The sequence below is a fragment of the Eleginops maclovinus genome, chromosome 18 (genome assembly GCF_036324505.1).
Source record: "Eleginops maclovinus isolate JMC-PN-2008 ecotype Puerto Natales chromosome 18, JC_Emac_rtc_rv5, whole genome shotgun sequence".
NCBI classification, from domain to species: domain Eukaryota; kingdom Metazoa; phylum Chordata; class Actinopteri; order Perciformes; family Eleginopidae; genus Eleginops; species Eleginops maclovinus.
The window spans coordinates 25,669,960-25,687,012 of NC_086366.1; the positions used below are offsets into that span (position 1 = coordinate 25,669,960).

A 17,053-nucleotide genomic window follows, 5' to 3' on the forward strand; every position below is an offset into this window, starting at 1 on the left:
TTACATCTTTGTTTTGACCTTGTTGCTGGGTGAACGGGAGTGTGTGTTTCTCTATATAGTGACTACAGTCAATATTTGCACTTTTTAATCACACTTTATTGTCAGTACAATCCTTGTTATTATGTACATGTATTTTTTTCAGTGATTTCTGCAAATCCCAATTAATTAATTAAGCATTAGTTAATCCATACTCATAAAGTGCTGTTTCAATAGCTATTTTGTATAGCTGGAGTCCGAGTCCATGCTCTCATGTCTGCTTGCACTCAGGTTACTGTCACCGTGTATAATTGAGAACTAGAATGTAACTAAACCAAGAGAGAACGTCAATTAAGAGATGACAAGATACTTCCTGTGATGTATTTCAAAAATAAATCTGTCTGCAGAAGCAGTCGGCAATAATTCATTTTGCCTTACTTATCATTAATCTCTTTGCTGTAAACATTGGTCATTTCCAAGCAATGGGTTGGATAAAGGATTTCTGATTTTTTAAAAAAAGGTTAATGGGATCATATAACACCAGTGTGGCATTATGTGACCTTTCAGTTTTTTGTTTTGTTTTTTGAAGACATTTAGTCAACTGAAATCACAAACATATTTGTGTCAGAATGTGAATGTGTATCATCATTTAGCTTGGAAAATGAATAGCATTTACCCGACAAAAAGAAGCCAATCCGTGCCCTGTCCATCACATGATTTATGGCCACAGCACATGGGGTTTAACATCCTAATGGTCTTTGGCATCAATTACGAGCACGTGTGTTCCACACCGTTTCTCAATGAATTATTCAGGCGCACAACTCCACACCGGTCTCCCCTTTCTCTTTTCAGAAACCTAAGCTTCAATGGCACGTACAGACAAATGACACCAGCAGTTCCGGTTTTATTCCCAAAATATCAGCTACAGTTATGATCATCTGCGTCGCTCCCGCCTCCAATAATCAAGAACCGTAGCTGGTGGAGAGCCTGTTGCTATAGTAACAGCAGTATGCAGGGCAGATAAGGCCAGGAAGTTTCGTCAAGCCAGCGAGAGTCAAAGTGATTCATTACCGGAAAACGGACTGTTCACCTTTCACAATAAAAGCACATGCTATTTATAAATTTAGTAATGCTACATTCCATGAATGAATAAATACATTAATACATACTTGATTAAAATAAAAATATATTACTTACTAAAATGATCAGAACAGTTAATACAGCTTTATATAGTGGATCAATAATGACCCAAAAGTGACCATGATATTTTATTATTATGGAATGGAAATAGCTTTTAACTCGAATTATTTTGAAAACACAGAAAGGTTTGACACGGTGTCAAGTGCACCTTAGTAGGAGATACATGTGATGGAGTGTTTGACTGTTATTTTCTTTGAAAAATACAGAAAATCAAACCAATGGACATAATTGAGCAGAGAGGAATGAACAAAATGTTCAGCATCAACATTTGAGATACACACTTTTCCCCCTCTTGATTTATGTTATGTTAAGCTACAAAAGGAGGGAAAGGGAGATTACATATTCATATTTTTTCAAGTATGAGATACTTAAAGATTGTCAAAGATATTAAAGGTTGTCAAAAATGTATTAAAAAATGGGTGGAGCACAACAACAGTATCTTGTATATTGTGCGTTGCACTTCGCTATGACTCTTATTCTGAAAGTGGTAAGCAGAAGTGCAGAATGTGAATGTTGTGGAGCTTGATGCTGGCTGAAAGGCAGGAGCGGGAGAGTGGAGGGGGAGCAGGAGCAGGTACAGGTGTATGTGTTTGTCTGTTTATGAATGTGGGGGAGACAGGAAGGGCTGACGGCGTGAAGAAGAGACGGAGAGGGGTTAAAGGAGGAAAAAAGGAGCCGACAGAGGGGCGGGAGAGCCGGGAAGGAAGAAGGAGTCAGAGGAGAGGGAATGATGTCGGAGAGGATCTCTTCGTGTGGGAGCCTGTATGACAGCACCAACCTGCTGCTACAGTACTGCAACAACGGTGAGGCTCCCTGTTCAAACCATCACACATAACACAGACACACGTACACACACGCACGACACACACACACACACACACACACACACACACACACACACACACACACACACACACACACACACACACACACACACACACACACACACACACACACACACACATGTAGACAGGGTGCGTTTGGTGTGCAAAGATGATATGTGTTCAGAAATGTGCAAAAATCGACTACAACATTGACACTTTCATGCATTCGGTGAATATATTTAAAAAATATAATTCCCATCTGCATTTCCGCCAGTGATTGCACAGTTTAGACTGGTTAAATGTATTATATATTAATTTAACTGTATCATATAATCGTCATGCACTGTTTATTTTGGCTATTTAAAATTAAAAAAGTATCCACCTTTTTTAATTTTAAATAAAAATGTCATGTTTTTTTTTAAAGACTTTTCCCCTCTGTTCTATGTTCCTACAGTAGTGTTTTTGCTTGGAGTGAATTATGAGAGAGTTATATTATTTATCAGGTGGTATGCTGTGAGGGTTATTTACCTGTGATATATTCAGGTTCCTCTCAGTCCAAAGCTTTGGCTTTAAACACAGTCACCTGTAACACACGCCTGAAGGATGGTGGTTGTCATCATGAACGGGAACATTGTTCAATTTGCAACATTGCTTCTACTTCTGAAAAGGATATATTTTTGGGATTTGAATAAATGATGGCCACAGCGTCTTTATCTGTCCTATACTGCTTTACAAATTGCATGCAAATACCTGCTGCAGGAAAGATCATATCTGTGGGGACAATGGAGGATTGTGGAAGATGAATATTTCACGCAACCAGGTGATCTCTCATTGTTGTCACTGCTTCTGAGTGATCTTAATATAGCCATGATATCACTTTAATGCATGTAAACTGATTGTCTCTACACACCATCAGACTGCCAAACTTCACATACAGCCATATTGAGTGACAGGTGCAGAGACAGAGAGGGATCATGGGTAGTCTGATCCGAGCTGATGCATGTCCAAGATCTCCTGCAGCTCCCCAGGTCAATATTTAAATGGAAATGTAAGAGAAGCACACACAATCTGCTTATTAAGCAGGGACTTAGTGCAGGAGATCTTAGAATAATATGAAATACAAATATAAAGTGGATAATGTCAGCTGCAGGTTACCAGAGGAGCTTGTTGAGTGACAGCTGGTCCTGCTGTGAGGGTCAGATGCTCCGTCTTTTATGCCTCACCAGTGTGCAGGTTCCCCTTGTTTATGAAGTCAATGGTTTTCTGAATCTGCTTTTGGTTAGATGCCTGAAAATACCAGTATCGAGAGTCTATACTAAGAGCTATCCTCAAAGTAAACATTTAATTTAGGTGATTTCTTCTTTAGCTGAGTGATCACCTGTAAAGTAATTCATTTGTTAGTGTTCAAAGTCATATTTAATACAAAAGAGGCAGAAAGTGCTGCATTCAGGTTCTATAATGTTGAGATCCATTGTGTCATATTTAACGAAATATCTTTAGGTTTAGAATATTTCTGAAGACATGAACTTGGACTTAGAGAAACCTGAATGGATTGTTTTTACAAATTAAAAAGTTACGAATAGACCAATCTATGAATCAATCAATCTGTAAATACTAGCTCCAGTAGGTCTGCAATATATAGAACAAATAAGTCATTGTGATTATATTTGCATCATATTACATTGAATGATATTTCCACATCTTTTGCTTAAAAAGAATATTGCTCATACTGTGATTTTGATATTCCGCTAGTCCATATTAATATTTTGGTATCATTCAACAAAATTGTGTGACATAATCTGCAGATTAAGCATTTACTAAAATAGTTAAAAGCCTAATTTCCAACTGGTCCATGTAACACGTTATTTTAATTTTTTTATTTAAAGGACAATTGTGTTTTAACTTTCAAATACAACACCATTTTCAGATAGAGAGTATAGGAAAGAGGAACTGTGTGGTCAGGTGTGTGTATATGTGTGTGTTGCCGTATTCCTGATGTTGTCATACGGACGGAAAGATGAGAGATTATTGTTAGGTTTAGAGTTTTGCTTTATAGGGTTAGGACTAACACTGAGTAAAGGTTAGTGGTCAGAGAAAGCGTGTCTCAGGAGGCCTGTACGTGATGCTGATATTTGCATGTGTTGTTTGCTTTGCCTTCTTCCACTAAATGTCACAGGTAGCTCTCGCTGGGGCTAGGGGGATTCAACTTTTTAGTAAGAGCACTTCTACTCACCAAGACCCCCTCCTTTCTGTTACTGTGTACATTCAAGACTCACCAGTCTGCACGTTACCTTGTTTTGAAGTCATGTGCTTTTGGTTAGGTGCGTGAAATAAGGTTTGTAAACAAGCTGAAGAGATTTTCAGCTTCTAAGTTTCTTTAAAACGGCGGTGGCTAACAATTCCAACTAAGACTACTAAACGTCATCACACCAACAAAAGTTTGCCTTTAGCTTAGCAGCAGTGACATTACATGCAACCTTGATGCAGTTTGTTTACAGCACAACATTAGCTTTTTACTTTAAGTGGTGTTTATACGTGGTGATTAACCTGCTGAAACAAACGTGTAAGTATCATAAACTTATTTTCGTAGCTTATATTCTCATTTGTTTTTTCGAGTGAGCCCTTGCGGTGCTAACTACAGGGTCAACCTAAAAAAACAAACACTGCACAGCTCTATGAAGCATTGCATTACAGCAACAGTTTTCACGCAGTGACACAATAAAGGTATGTTGAGTCTTAGGTTGCGTTCAAATAGTCAGTTTAGCTTAGGAAGGTTCCTAACAGAATGAAATGACCCGGAAGTACCTCAGTGGCCGCCATGATAAGAGCTGTTTGAATTCTCTAGATCAGGATTCCCAGGATTTTTCCATAGGCTACAATAAAAAACAGGAACAATAAACACTTCCTTTGTAATCCCTTTTATTTTAAATCCCAAAACTATCATTTATTAGTTTTTGATAGAAACTGTCCACTGTAGCCTAGGATGTATGCGCGCCAACTCGTTTCATTCATTCTTTCAAATATGATTAACTGGCTGAAATCAGGGAAACTGTCAAGTAGAACGTCTCATGACAAAGTTATTTATATGGCGATAAAACAAAGCTTTGTTGCGTTTTTGTTTTTTTTGCATTTTTTGCAGAAGGGGGTGCACCGCAAAAAAAGTTTGGGAACAGCTGCTAGACGATAGGAGAGGAGCTCTGAAACTTCCTTATAACCTCTTCCTTTAGCTTACGAAACGCTGGACCTTCCTTTACGAAAGGAAAGGAGAAAATGCTGTGCCACAATGCCTTGGGGCCGCAACTTTTAACAAATATAATTGTATTTATTGTAGAATAGTTTCATACAATCTTACATATTGGGATCCATGTGAATACGTGTAAACAGGAGGGTGAGGGTGAGCAACGACAAGTTTCACTTTACTTTTTTTATTCAAATTAAACCTAATCAATAATATATTTGTAACTGTCCATGGTCATAAAGCTGAATAAAACAACACCGTGCAAAGTAGCCTGATGCGCTTACAGTCGTCCACTGTATAGAAACTGTAGTTCCCCACAGCAGACGCACATTAATAACGTCCGCTGCCGCTTCATAAATACGTCGGTGCAGTCTTCTCTTGAAACTCGTCTTTTTGTATTATCCTAACCACTTAACCCCGTCACGTTTCACACAGAGGTCAAGGAATAGTGGTTAGGAAAAGATAGGAACTGATTTTTGGAGAACCCGACTGCAACCCCAGTGCGACTCACAGGAAGATCTATCTGAAACACTGCTCCTACTGCTTTATGATCTGGATTAAAAAGAAGTATTTGTAACGGCAGCATTAAAGCAGAGAACTAAGCCGTCTATATGACAATATGGAATATTCAATTATGATTCAAAACACATATCCCTGAAAGGTGAGGAAATTGCTGCTGAAAATAGGCCTGTGTGAAGAGAATGTGAGGGACGCTGAAGTCAGCAGGTGAGACTCACACAGACCGACTGCAGGATAATGAGACGCCATCACACAGTGGATCCTGGGGGAAGGTGTCGTCTCAAAGTCAGGATGTGCAGTAGATCTCAGCAGGGCAGCATCTGCAAAGTGAGCTTCATTAAACACCTTTAGTCCTTTTTTATTTTCTGTCTTTCTTATCTGCCACCTGTCGTCTGCGTAACCAGAGATCCTCTGCTCTCGCCTGCCACCTGCTCAAGTCTTCCTTCAATACACTTAAGAGATGTCTCCCTTTTAGAGTGTTATTGTACTCACGCGCAGGAAAGATGCTCTAGAGTTTAGAACCTCTACCTGAAAACTCCAACAACTGTCGAGTTCTTTGGGGTTTTTGGCTTTCTTCAATGCCTGAACTTGAAAACCTGGATCGCACAACTTATTTCCTTTGTTTGTCCTTATGTAAAGGTCCCTTATTATACTCTTTTTCAACAATAATTAGAGGTCTGTGTGTGGCTCCAAATATTAAACAGATAATGCATTGTGATTAATCTCCTGTGTCTGTTGCTTTAAATGCTAATTAACGGCCATTTCCATGACACACATTTAAAAATAACCTCCAATTTCTTTAAAGAAATGAACTCTGTTCAAATAAATTATTAAACATTATTTTGACTTAATCTTTAAAAACCATTAAGCGTTAGTTTAACTCTTCATGTTAACTCACAAAACCCAAATACTGTTAAATAACCTGCTTTAAACTTTGTGGCACTCTTGAAAAGAACGTTATTATTTTATATATTTTCGCAAAAAAAGTAAAGAGCATCAAAAGATTAGCATAGCCCGTTTCATGTTGTAGAGTCCCAGCAGCAGACACACACATTAAAAAGAGGCTCTGATTCTTTCACAGCTGCACTATGGAACGTACACAACAGCAGCCCCACATGGCGGTAGGATGGAAGTGTCAGTAAACCTCTCAGACCTGTTGTGTTCAGAGTCTGCAGGACGTTTGAAATGCTGTTGGCTTTCTCTGTGCAGCTTCACTCTCAGATTTCATTCAGTTAGCAGCTGGATGTGGAGGATAGTATTTCCCAGAAGTGCTTGGGCGAGGAGGGTGGAATCTTTGTATGTCTAATCCTATTTTATAATTCAGCTTGAGTGCTGAATTTAAACACATTTTGCTGCTGTAAGCTTTGTGTACTCTGAAAATACACACATTAACACAGATGTCGATGAAAGCAAGACATCAGTTACAGTGTAAAGTGTAGCATAGATGCCTTCTGGGTGCAAGCTGGTAGCACAATTTGTCCGTTCAGCTGTAGATGGAGATGAAGTGATCGGGGCAGTGTTAGCATCAGGAGCTATCAATCACAGCACATTGTACTCCGTAAGCAATCCATGTAGATGATGGCAATAATCCTCAAATCTGAGTAGATGTTGCATTACATGAGGGACTATTTAAAGCTGCGGATGAATCAACATTTGGTGTGTTTGTGGCAGCAGGATGTGTGATTAGTTTAAATTAACTGCAGTGTGTTTTCATGTTAAAAAATAAGAATGTCTCTCAGGACAACAGTGTGCCTGTGTGATGTTTTTAAGGATTTTGGCAGAGAGGAAGAAGCTATATGAGGGTTTGATACACAGAGAAAAGAGTGTTGCAGTGAGTGACTTTAGTGTCATGATGTTTTGTAGTCTCTTTAAGTCACGTGTTAGTTACCACTTTTTTTTTACAACAATTGGAAGCTTCAGAAATTCACCACTGGGGTATTTACTGGTGTATTTTATGCTGTAGAAAAACAACCTTTAAAATCGCTTCACATTTGAGACATCCAACCAACATGTGTTAAAACCTTGGACTTTGAGACGAGGAAACCAGAAGTGATAAAATGCTAACTCATTTCCAGGTTTTATGACTCATCTCATCAAATCTATACTTATTGGTTTTAGTTTCATAAAGTACCCCAAGGTCTTCCCTTTTTCTCTCCAGAGCCTGTTTATTGAGGACCAGAGTATTTTTTGGCCATGACTGTCAGGGCTGCTGCATTTACATTTTCTCATTGATCCTGAAGCCGGCTCTGCAGCATCTCTTCCTGGTAGTGCCTGGCTGTACAGATGATGCTGCTGATTGTGTGTGTGTGTGTGTGTGTGTGTGTGTGTGTGTGTGTGTGTGTGTGTGTGTGTGTGTGTGTGTGTGTGTGTGTGTGTGTGTGTGTGTGTGTGTGTGTGTGTGTGTGTGTGTGTGTGTGTGTGTGTGTGTGTGTGTGTGTGTGTGTGTGTGTGTGTGTGTGTGTGTGTGTGTGTGTGTGTGTGTGTGTGTGTGTGTGTGTGTGTGTGTGTGTGTGTGTGTGTGAGAGCTAGGCTCCACCCCTTCTACCTGTGTCCTCCCTGCCTATAGCCAGAGAGGAGGAGGGATGGAAGTGAAGTAGGAGGAGAGAAAAAAGGGACGTTAAAATGATGGGAGAAAGAGGGAGGAGTCCAGGGTGAGAGGAGGAAAGTGGAGTGGGACATGGGAGTAGTCAGCAGGATGGATGGGAGATGAGTTTGTGAGTGTGTGTGTATGTGTGTAAAAGAGAGTGGTGGAGCACTGATTGCAGACGGAGAGGGGAGGGAGTCCAGAGAGCCTCTAGGGGAAGAAGAGTGGGAGCAAGTGGAAAAGCTGACTGTCTGAGTGTTTGCTGTGGACTGATACACTGGTTGATTGACAGGAGGAGGGACCAGGCACTTAAGGTGGCAGGATGGCAGGTAGGCGATGCGAGCTCCACCTTCACCACTTCTCCACTGCACCATGAATATGCCTTCTTATTGCCCTGCACCGACCGCCCATTGTCTGTGTCACTGTCTCTCTGGCACCATCACACACAGACACACACACACCAAAATGGTCCCGTCAGCGTGAGTGAAATGTCAGGTTATGGACCCCAACAGGATAGAAAAACAAACACACACTGCATATCTTTCCATCTCTTTCCTTCTTCCTCCTCTCAATCTTTCCCTATCTTCTATCCACCTGCCTTCTTCCTCTCTGTGGTATGTTTCCTGATAGCTGCCATGTGTATCGGCCTCATGGCAGCTTGGTTTTAAGTAACGCTACAGCAATGTGCTGGGATGGAGGGGGAAATTGGTTTGTAAAATATAAAATGTGTGTGTAGGTTTATCGCCTGCTGAATATCAAGTAGATGTGGCCTCTGGTTTATAAGGAGAGTCATGAAATACCGCTGAGGTGTAACTGTCGTGTGTGTGTGTGTGTGTGTGTGTGTGTGTGTGTGTGTGTGTGTGTGTGTGTGTGTGTGAGATAATTCAAGGACAAATTGGAAAGTAGCCGGCTCTGCAGCGTTTTTTAAACAGGTGTCCTGACAGTAGAGGAGATGAAGGTGAACCCTGCTGATCTCGCTTTCTCTTCCTGCTGCTATGCAACCCTTTTCTCTCTGTCCATTTCTATTTAGTATACAACACTTTACATGTTTAGTGAAATTTAAAGAAAGATATTGTTAAACTAAAAGTGCTACGTGTTAACATGTGGCAAATGTTTATTGTGTCTTAAGTGTCAGGAGGCTACAGCATAACTTCCACCTTTTTATTAGATATTAAGCAATAAATAAACAAACAACTGAGTGTGTGCTAAACATAACATCTCAAATTCACTGTCAGGGTCAAAGAGCTGTATGCTAACACCCTCAGGACCCTTAGGACAACATTTTAATGCCCATCAAGTATTTATATGATTATAAATGTATAAACAATCTTTGTAACTGGCACTATTTAGTGATGTTGCTTTTGAATGTCTAGCAACAATTTAACTTATGTCACAATTCAACTAAAAAGTATAGTATTAGAGGCAACACGCCTGCTAAGTACAATAGTTTTTAAAAAGTGTGTATTATATCTATTTTAGACTTAGTAAAACTGTATTTTCCAGGTTCTTCATTTGACCTCTGTATCTAACCCCCCACCCCTTATTCTATTTCTTCCTGTTTCTCTGTTCAGTTGAGTGTAACCAATAAACATTTAGATAAACCATTATTGCGGCATCTAGTTAAACATTAATCATTCTTCTCTCTATGAGTCCTTTCTTCTCCTGCCAGCGTCCCACCAACAATCTGTCCTCTCCTCCTTCAGCTGATCGTTGTTTCTCATGTTGGAGTTGCTAACATGCATTAGCAGGAAGTAACGTTTCTATTTGTGTGTGATCAACCTTCAAGGGCTTAGATAAGACTTCAGTTGTATTGTTTAACCTTACAATATATTCATAGGATTAAAAAACTTTAGCTTTGATCATTCATTTAAATGTAAGTTTGAATGTTCAAAAATCATTTTGTATTTGTACTGTTTTATTGACTGACCGGATAAGCTGCATCTCATCTTCTGGTACAACATGTTTTTTATTCATGCTCCCTGACAAATGAATGCAATACGTTTAGTTAAATAAATAATAATGCATTTTTTCAACACAATGCTAATGTCATTAGGATTTATGTGTGAATCCTACAGCAGGTAAAGTATAATTAAGATGGAGAAGTGTAAGAAGGATGCCAAAGGCTGGAGATAATCTGCTGATGTGCTGCTGCTCCAGAGGGACGGCTGCCATGCAAAGCTCCTCTTAGCTCCATCTCTGTATGTAAATCTGGAACTTGTTTCCCTGTGGTCTCATTTGACTGCAAGATGTGATACAGTAACTGTAACAGAACTCTCTGTGTCCGGGGTTAGTTTACAGGGCTGAACTGATGCATGCTGGGAGCGATGTATCGACTTGTGCGTCTTGTTCTGACTTTAGTGCAGTTGTATTGCTGTTTAGTCTCTTTAAGGTCATCAGGTATTATTTTTAGGGCAGGAATTGAGATAAATGAACGTTTTCTAATTGATGTTATAACATAATGATATTTGAATCCTTTCTAGCTATACAGTAGTGCATGGATGATGGTTTTTTCTTGGCCAACCCGGAGGTTAGTATTGCATGTCTGCCTCCAGAAAAGCAATGACATTTTTTCAAATGGATTTTGAAATATTGCGGAAAAAAACCCTCTGTGGCAAAAACACGTTTATGATACTTACACATGTTCTACAGCAGGATAGTCTCCACATATTAACACCATCTTTTATAATAGTTAAAGCGTGAATGCAGTCGGCAGAAGTAAACAGCTTACAGTAATGTCAAGCACTGTAGGCTTAAAGCAGCTTATTTTACATCATAGAACAAAAAGGGAACATCTTGTAAACTTGTATTAACCACACTATTTTGGGGACAAAAAACACAAGACAATGGAGTCCTAAAATGCTAAACCATTTCCTGGTTTTCAGACTCATCCTGCACCACTCTACAATGGCTTGGCCTTCTTTATAGAGCCAACTAAAGTCTGCACTGAAACAGATTTTGGAAGTCTGATGCTGCATGCTCTTGTTAACTAGAACATAACATTCACACTTTACACTTTACATTTATATTTTATTTAATACTCCATTCATTGCACTATTATCTATATAATATCCTGCTTTATATTTTTGTTGATTTCAATAGTGTTTACTTGACTTCATAGTCAACTGTGTATATATATCTTTTCTCTAATGCCGGTTTATTTTTATTTCTATTTCTTCTTTGCGATGTCTATACTTTAGAATAGTTTATTTCTTCTTTTTATTTCTAACTATTTGCTCTGCCTTGTGTTGTATTATGCTGCTGCAACACAACACATTCCCAGCTTGGGATTAATAAACTAATTTGTATCTTTTATCTTAATTATCTGTCATTTTCTGAAAAAGTAGTGGTTACTTTCTATGTGGAAAGTAAAACTTCTGAAACAGCTGTTTTGCATATCTTGAGACACATTAGGCCTTTAAATAAAGAATACAAAGTGAAGAAGGGTATATAAAGATAATAATAGAACATAACTTCTTTCTTAGTCTCTGTAAATAAAACATCTCTTTTTTATGGAGAATCTGCTGACTGAGAGGGGTCAGGATTATATACAATTAAGGATGGATGAAAAGTCGAGACATTGTGTGAACCCAGAAACATGCTGGCTGTGATCTGCAGATGTGGGCCACAGATTCATAATCTGCTCCGGGCAGTTTGCCTCCAATAAACTGATGATGTTATCATGGTGGGTGTGAGGGTGGTGGGTGATTAGGCTGGAAAGAGTTCAAATAAAGAAGAGGATGTCAGGGGGCCGGGAATCAGCAGCAGTGATGACACATTTTTAAATCGTTCCATCATTTTTCCATCACTTTAAATCAACTCCCTAGTACAAACACTTTAATGTATTTTATTTAAATGATTAGGTAAAAAAAGGGGTTATTTTCCCTCTCATTTCGTTTGACTGAGCTGAGACCAGACAGCAGGCTGCCGTGAAGGAGCTGATTGGAGGCCTGGCTAAAGTAAATGCATATGCGCATGCTCTACAGTATGGGACCAGATCCACATCAGATCTGGGTATTTAATACTTGAGTCAGGCCATTACTTAGCAACTTTGATAGGAATGAAAGGGCCCTGCCTCCAACGCTGTATCCAGTTCTCTTCACACATCCATCACTCTTTTGTTTAGCATGTGAATATTTGCTAATAAGCGCTGTACAAGATGAACAGCTGAGGCTGATGGGAAAGCTATTAGCAGGCCCAATGGAAAATGTGGACAAAGACTTCTACTACCAGTTCAAATATGAGGAACACACATTTGAAATGTATTTCCTTTCTCCTGAAGTATTAGCAAAACCAAACTTAAAAAAACAAATTGAAATCTGCTTTACATGTTAACAACGTTACATGTTAAAAAATGTCTCCATGAATAGAAAAAAAAAGCCAAAACTACACAATGTGCGTATGACAATAAAACCTGTCTCAACTCTGTCTCCATCTATCTTTTCTGACAAGCCAACCACACAACCTGCTGTTGTTGTCCTCGTACTGTCACACATGTACATGGCGTCTGAATTATAAAGACCAGTCAAGTTTCCTGTATTCTCTGCTGCCATTGAGAAACTCTAAACCGTTGATTCACAAAGCAGCAGCAGCAGCAGTGACTATCACCCTGCACCTGAAGCAGCTGCTTGTGTTTGTATCTACCTGTCCAACTGTTCAGATATCCAGTCAGCAGTTACTCATTTTCTCCTCCTATTCTTTTGGTAACAGTCCCTCTTATACACACACAGCTTTCTTATGTCCTTCTTTCCCTTATGCAAGCACTCTAGTTGTTATCCTTCATTTTGTAGCCACTATACCAGTGCTCAATTTCAGTACTGGACATCCATAAAATCAAGTGTTTGTCCTCTGTGGATTCCTTTTGTTCATCTTTCTATTGACAATGTTTAAAGCGGCATGGTATATTCATTTAGTATATCTTATATAATATCAAAATACAACCCAGTCTCTGAAATACTTTACTGACACAAGCACTACAGGAGTTCAATAATTACCACACATACTGTACCACTCCAAATGTTTCTTAAGTCTTTATCTCTACATGTATGGCAGCCATTCCAGTGTCTGTTGAATTCCAACACAGAGAAAAATTGTCAATAGTTTATAGAATACATATATTTTGAATATATATTTGTTCTTTTTAGTCCTTGGGATTGTGGGAAAAAGTATTTTTATCTTTCTGTCTGTACACACAAACTGAAAGATTGACAATAAAGTTGACTTTGACTAAAGTAAAACCCTCTCTCCTCGTCCAGATGACACGGTGTCGGCCGGCAGTAACATGGACATGGAGGACCGGGTGTCCCACCTGGAGCAGAAGCTGCAGCTGCAGGAGGATGAGATCCAGCTGCTGAAGGCCGCTCTGGCTGACGCTCTGCGCAGACTGGGCAGCTGTGAGGAGCAGGGTGGGGGTCAGCAGCCTGGAGGAGTCCACTCTGCTGGCAGGAGACCTCTGGCCTCCACAGCTACAGCACATCCCACCAAGGGTAAGAAAGGTAACCAGCCAAAAGAGAACCAGCGGCCAGAAGCTATCATGACAGCAGCAACAGCAAATACAAGTTTCACTGCATGCACTGTTACAAGGCAGATGGATTTATACAGCACAGGGAATTTAAAGGGTTTTACAAAAGCATTAAGCGCATCAGCATGTAGTGCAACAAAAGAAACGCATTATAAAATGACATTAAATCAAATCAACATTTATTATAACTCCAAATCCCCCCCAAAATGCCTCAAAGGGCTGTACAACGCAAACAAAAGCAAAAAACATAAAAAATAAATACAAGGATCAACCCCAAAAAAGGATAAAAACAATATGAACAACAACATAAGTGGTGCCATATGATAAAAGCATGTGTAGGTCGAACCAGAGAGAAGTGATAATAATGAAGATGGAAACTGGGTGACATGGAAGACAGATATTTGGCGGTTGTTGATTTGGGTAGCTTGGAAGAAAAGTCTAACCGAGATGAAACACATCTTAGAAATATTTCGAAGGTGGAAGAAGCTGTTTAATGTCGTTGATGTGATTTTCGAACAACAGAACTGGAGCGAAAATAACTACGATTGTTGGTGAATTGACTAGGGGTGTCACAATATACCGGTATTTACGGTAACCGTGATATTTAAAAAATGAAATATTGACGATATGTAAACTCCAACCGGTAGGTGGCGATATGGCGCCACACCTCCATAAAACAGAAAACAGAAGACGCGGTAACTAGCTAGCAGCTACTACCACAGTGTATGCTGTGCTGTGTGGCCACTACTGTTGCACAAAACCATGTCGGAGGAAATAACAGAGGAGAGCGAGACACTCCCGCACCCAAAAAGAGTTGCCTCGCCCGTGTGGGAGTTTTCGTAAACGGGGTGTTAGAGATAGAGAACCCAGTCTGCAAGAAGTGCCAAGCAACAGTAAGCGCAAAAGGAGGCAATGCTACCAACCTGTCCACCCACCTTCGCGTCGATCACCTTGCAGACTTCTCCACGGTACAGAGAGCAAGTTGCAGTTAGTTTGCTAGCTCAGAGACGATACACATTACGGTCTTAGTTGTGTTAAAGTTTAGTTATCATGGCGTCGGACTAAACAGTACTTTCACTCCCCTGGTTATTTGTCAGGCAGCCGCAGCGTCAAAGAAGTGACACAGAGCCAGGGAGTCAGGTCAGCTAACGGTGTTTGAGTCAATGGATAAGAAAAGGAGAGTAGACATGGCTAGTGCATGTCGGAATGCAGCCATCACTAAATCATTGGCCTACTTTATAGCAACGCATGATTTCCTTTAGAATTGTTAAAGGGCAGGGTTTAAAGCACTGATGACAACAATTTCTCCAAAATACAACATCCCAAGAAGACAACAGTTGTTGTTGTTATTATTTTTGTACGCTAGACACAAAATGCAGAGTAAACTAATGAATTTGAGATGAATTTCACTGATGGCATTATTATTATTATTTTGTTAAGATTTTCTATAGATATCGCAATAATATCGTTCTCATGAATTATTTTGGCCACGATAACCGTGGACTGAAGTCTGATATCGTGACTGCCCTAGAACTGACTTTGTTGGACTAAACTGCTATTGTTTAGGCCGAGGTTGCAGAATTTGTCCCGTATTTGTTTTGGACCAAGAAGAAACCTTTCAGTTTTTTCTGTGTTTAATACGAGGACGTTTTTGAGTTGTGTCAGTTGATGAGAGACATTAAAAAGACAAGATAATACAAAATAAAATAGAACTTTGCATGTCATATCAGTCACAGTGCAGGGACACCATCCCCTCACATACAGATTTAGATTATTATCATCACTCAATCCCTGTTTTGCTGATACCAAAAATATGTTTTCCTTTCAGTGCGTCAGCTCCTGCAGGCTCTTCCCTCCAGACCTCTGAATAACGGCTATGTTCAACAAAAGCGCCTCCTCTCCTCCCCTTCCTCCCCTAAGAAGGAGGTGCTGCAGTCCATCAAGAGGTACACAAAACCAGATACGTGTAGCATGGTTGAATAGATGTGGAAAAAAAATGTGTCAAGTGTTAGGACATACTTATTAATACACAATATTGCCTCCTTTAGGAAGAGTATGTCCACAGAGCGTCTCACTATGGTGAGGAGAGAGATGGGAGTGGAGAGTCGGAGTCGGACCACCTCCTCCAGCAGCTCTTCGGGAGGCAAAGGGTACTGTATCTGCCTTCTCCAGTGTATATTATACACTGTGTTTTCTAAATTCATAAATACCCTCTTGGTCTCTGCGATACTTGAACACATACTTGAGACATTTTACATAAGCAGGGCCTACTGGCAGCAGGATCTGGGGTTAGTAAAGTAACTCCTCTAGGTTTTCACTCATATGCTGTTGGCTCACTTTTACCAGAGTACATCTCCTTGGTAACTCATGCTGAACAAGTCACCTGCTCTGGACCAGGTTATGTTCTATTTAGGAAATGAACTAGAGTAAAAACCCCACCTGCTGTCCAATCAAAGCTCTGTCCTAAAAAACTTCAGGCTAAAGGAAACACAGTTAAAAGTGCAGGAAGGTTGGCTTGCATTAAATATTTAACTATGTGAATTAAATAAATAATATTGCACATCTATCGAACAATTTGACTATAATTACATTTAAATTAAGCAGGCTTACTTTAACACCTTATCATCACAGCATGAGTAACAGAAGCACAGTAACTCAGGTGAGTGTAAGTCCAGGTCTCCTGTTCATGTTTGTGATTGGTCAAATGCTGTATTTCCTCTTATATGTGTAACAGCTCATAGCCAGACTGAAGAACCACGGCCTGACCTACCGAGATGATCGATGTTATGGTAGTTGAACCAGTTGACACAAAGTTATCCTCTGTTCAACTGTCTTCATAGCACATACAGGCTTAACATAATGCTCTATCTACCTGATGTTTCCATAGAAGCCAAATGGTTTTGCCGTTAACGAGCTCAGACTACATGTCTGAGAGCCGCGGGTCAGCAGGGGATTGGAGGAGGTCAGTGGGTCACTTTAGATCGTTGTAATGAGCTGCCTTACCTCGAACTCTCTCCTCTCTGTCTGAACACGAATGCTTCCCTGTCAGTCCACCAGAACACAGTCTGCGAGCCAGAAGGAACAACTGTGTTTGTGTCACTATAAAATACAGATATAGAATCATAAATATTAATAGATTCACCGATCAGCCATAACATTATGACCACTGACAGGGGAAGTGAAGAACAGTGATT

General features: G+C 39.9%; 1 protein-coding gene across 1 annotated transcript in view; it reads left to right on the forward strand.

The window, feature by feature from the left end:
- The first annotated feature begins 1,743 nt into the window (after window positions 1-1,743).
- The window catches only part of eml2 (EMAP like 2), a 44,471-nt gene continuing 29,161 nt past the window's right edge, over window positions 1,744-17,053 (forward strand). Inside the window, 5 exon segments of the mRNA XM_063907376.1 lie at window positions 1,744-1,896; window positions 1,898-1,979; window positions 13,594-13,824; window positions 15,688-15,805; window positions 15,908-16,009. Of these exon segments, the coding sequence (XP_063763446.1) occupies window positions 1,777-1,896; window positions 1,898-1,979; window positions 13,594-13,824; window positions 15,688-15,805; window positions 15,908-16,009 (653 nt within the window). The 5' untranslated portion in view covers window positions 1,744-1,776.